We start from the raw sequence: 3,538 nt of genomic DNA, 5'->3' as shown, positions 1-3,538 counted from the left end.
TTCGAATCGCCCCCAAAAAAAGGTTTCATAGCGTCGAAACAAAATTTCCCGTTGGGTTCACGAAAAGTTAACCTCACAAATTGCCGCGGTTACGATCCCCCGACCCCCAATCTTCGAGAAAGCCCCGACGCCCTCGTGCATCCCAAGAGCCCAATAAGCCAACACGCGCACGGCTGAAGCACTGAAGGTGCGTTCACAACGCCGCCGAGTGTCAAACCTGAGAAGCGAGCAACGAAGAGAGAAAGTGAACGTGGGAATGAACGACGGAGGCAAATGGAAGACACTCCGCAGAGCGAGGTGGGTAATCATTGGTAATCGGTAGGAATGATTCGTCAAGTTCGAAATGGGGGCGGTTAATAATTGAGAGAGAGAGAGACAAAGAAGTGGTATCCAGTGGAGAAGTGACGTATACACGCTGTACGTAAGTGTAAGTAAAAAGATACACTGAAAGGGGTTTCATAATGGCGAGTTGGCTTTTTAAAAAAATCACTTATCCCGAATAGCCACTTTTATACGTATGTACATACGCCGTCTGCTAAAGAAGCTCTGGCTGACTGTATGTATGTATACCTGAATATAAAGGTACTGCATGTGGCTCTACCTCTGGACGAGACGAGATCGACTGCTGGAAAAAAAAAGCGTCGGCTAATATACAGATCTTAGTGATAACTAGGTACGCGTCACAACGGAGTACTTAGAAAGGCCGGGCCGCCTTTGAAGCGTAATAATCGGACATTCTTCTTGCCCGTGTTTTAAAGAGTTTGCCGGCCGCCGCCGCCTGCTCGTCTCTTCCAGGATCGGGGGGGCCACGCTTTTTTTTCCTTCCCTTTTTTTTTAATTCTGTCCCACGTTCAAAACTATCGAGATCGGTGGTTGTCAGTAGGACGGAGGTCGTTAGCCCGTGCGAGAGACAAGGACGAGAATAGTGAAGAGACAGACCGAGAGAAAGAGAGAGAAGTATAGGAATGAAAAATATAAAAAAAGTTAACTGGACGAGTAGGGGTGAGAAAGGAAAGAGGGGAAACGGGGGGGGGGGTAATTCGACAGAATTCAAGGATTGAATGGCGACTAATGGCGACTTGCTTGGAGTAGAAAATATGAAGAAAAAAAAATGGCGGATAATTGTGAATGTACTTTGTGTATATAGGAGGGGAATAGGGGGGGGGTTGAAATTTTGTATTAATATTTATTAATATTTGGTTTTTGGAGATAAGGTGAGATTTTTTTTTATCTTAGAAGATCGATTTATTATAGAAACATCCGGTAACCATCCGGTCGGAGGTTACAGCCAATTAGAAAGGAACGTCTTCAGGATCTTTGGTGGCCTTTCTTTTTTTTTTTTCGTTTTTTCTCAACTTTCAGACCGAAAACTCAAAGGGTGTTCCTGGACCAGGACGATGAAAGTTCGACTGCGAGCGGCGTACTACGCGTTACAGAGGATTTCACCGCGTCATCCCGTGGCGCCTGTAATTCGTTGTTGCCTCGTCGAACTTCCCCAGGGACGGAACGGCTGGGGGACCGTTACGGGGACGGGAGAAGGTGGGGCCCCGGTGAGCGCTTTAACGAAACTTCAAAAGCACCTGGGACCGCTACCGAAGAAATCCGAATCCCACGGCCTGACCAGGTTCCATTGTCTTACGGGAGTTTTCGTTCGTTACGCCCGGTTACCGGCAATGAGCCTAATGGCGAACGGGAGAAAAAATAAATAAAAAGGCTGATCAACCCTTTTTAAGGTAAAGCCAACCGATCAGACCACCATCCGTGAGAGGGGTGATTTCCCTGATTTTTGAAAAATTCCAAAATTCGTATCGGAGACGCGTCGGGGACCATCGATGAGAAAAAATTGCAAAAAAATTTTTTAAAACTTTTTGAAAAAAAAAATTTCTAAAACTCTCTTGTACATCGTACGTAATAAAATTACCAACAATTGTGTCAGACTATTTAAGTCTGTTGGCCTACCGACGAGAATTCCGGTGCGTGTTTTACCGAAGAAACGACGCAAAAAGATAAACTCGGTTTCCGAGTATTTAGTAAAAAAATCCGTTCGGCCGACAATCTTCGCGTTTAACCACGTAAACAAGGGCTTTGTCGAGCGCCGCGATTTCCATTTACGAATTCGATACGCGCGCCATAAAAGAACGTGCCGCCGGGCTCCGATCCATAGCCCGCTACTACGCGAGGCGTCGCTATCTCCTTGGACGTATCCCTTAGGTCGTACCCACAACATCACAAGTCGCCACCCGTCTCTGCACAGCTACAAAGTTACCTGTACGAATTATCCGTATGAGCCTCGACCTAACCCAACCTGCAATATGATTATCGCTCACAAAAATGAGGACAGGAGGACCTCGTATACGAAGGACCCGTCCGTCTAGGCGAAAACCTCAAGGCGAATCTTCAATCTTAAATTCTATTTTGTCCATGAAAAATAAGTTTGTCTTACCTTCTATTCTGGTACCACGTCTTGACCTGCGTATCGGTAAGCTGCAATTTGGCTGCCAATTCCATTCTGTCCTGAACGCTCAGATATTTCTGTCTCTCGAAGCTCTTTTCGAGCGTCTGCAATTGATGATCCGTGAACGCCGTACGAGCCTTTCGTTGTTTTTTACTCGGCGGCGAATCGTCGGACGACGGCAACGCTCTCTTCAGCGAATTCTTCTTGCCCCCTGAAACATTACGTATTGATGCCGTTTACAGTGCACATGGACACCTCGTGAAAATTGTATTAAGCTAATGACGGCGGGAAAAAATGGTTTTTCTTTTTTCAAAATTAATATAATTAACACTTTTTTTTTTTTTTTTGAAACCACAAAGTCGACATCATGGCCGAATGCCTTTCGGAGGAGCCTCCTTCCATCTCGGTGGTTCCCGAGCTGGCGAATCGATGAGACCGAACGCTTTTTTGCGCGTTTCCACATGACGATCAGCCACCGTCAGCCCCCTACATTCACTTCGCGATCCTTTTGTTCTCGGTCGGGGCGCAGCCGAGACGCGATTGGCTGAAGTCCGAATGGACCACGCAGACGCGTCGAGACGCCGCAAATTATCCCCTGCAGAAGCAGCCAGAGGGTGGGATTCCCTGAGGTAGTCGATTACACCCAATATCCGTGGAGTATATATATATATATACCGTTACGTTCTACAGTCTCCTATACTACCCCCTTTAGTAACACCCACTTCGAAACACACCCCTATGGTTATAGAACCACATTCACGTCTGTAGGGGGACGATCGTTCCGGACTGGCGCATTGCGAGAAAATCTATACCGTGCATTGATCGGTTTCATCTTAAAAAAAAAAAAAACATTTCGTATAAATTAAATGGAAAAAAAATTTTTTTAAACAAAAAAAAAGTCAAGTTCCAGCTGCAACCGAATCCTCCCTCGATTTTCATCCCTCCGAGTGAGAATGCACCGTAAGCAGCTCAGACGGGGTGCGTTTCCCAGGGGAAGTTTTTAAAGCAATCCAAAGGCCCGTTGTCGCAAGCTCATCGATTGGAACGAGCGGCTCGATTGGAGTATAACAGAGTCAAAGTAAA

General features: G+C 46.2%; 1 protein-coding gene across 2 annotated transcripts in view; it reads right to left on the bottom strand.

Moving 5' to 3' along the window:
- LOC107273901 (homeobox protein B-H1) overlaps nucleotides 1-3,538 on the bottom strand; it is a 20,673-nt gene that overhangs the window by 7,331 nt on the left and 9,804 nt on the right. For both annotated transcript variants that reach the window (XM_025091176.1, XM_025091177.1), the window contains exon 3: nucleotides 2,444-2,666. In XM_025091176.1, the coding sequence (XP_024946944.1) occupies nucleotides 2,444-2,666 (223 nt within the window). The remainder of the gene's footprint in view (nucleotides 1-2,443; nucleotides 2,667-3,538) is intronic.

Source organism: Cephus cinctus, unplaced genomic scaffold (genome assembly GCF_000341935.2).
Source record: "Cephus cinctus unplaced genomic scaffold, Ccin1 Ccin1_scaffold1857, whole genome shotgun sequence".
Classification (NCBI taxonomy): Eukaryota; Metazoa; Arthropoda; class Insecta; order Hymenoptera; family Cephidae; genus Cephus; species Cephus cinctus.
The sequence above is the reverse complement of the archived record's forward strand: the minus strand, read 5'-3'. Positions and strand labels throughout refer to the sequence as shown.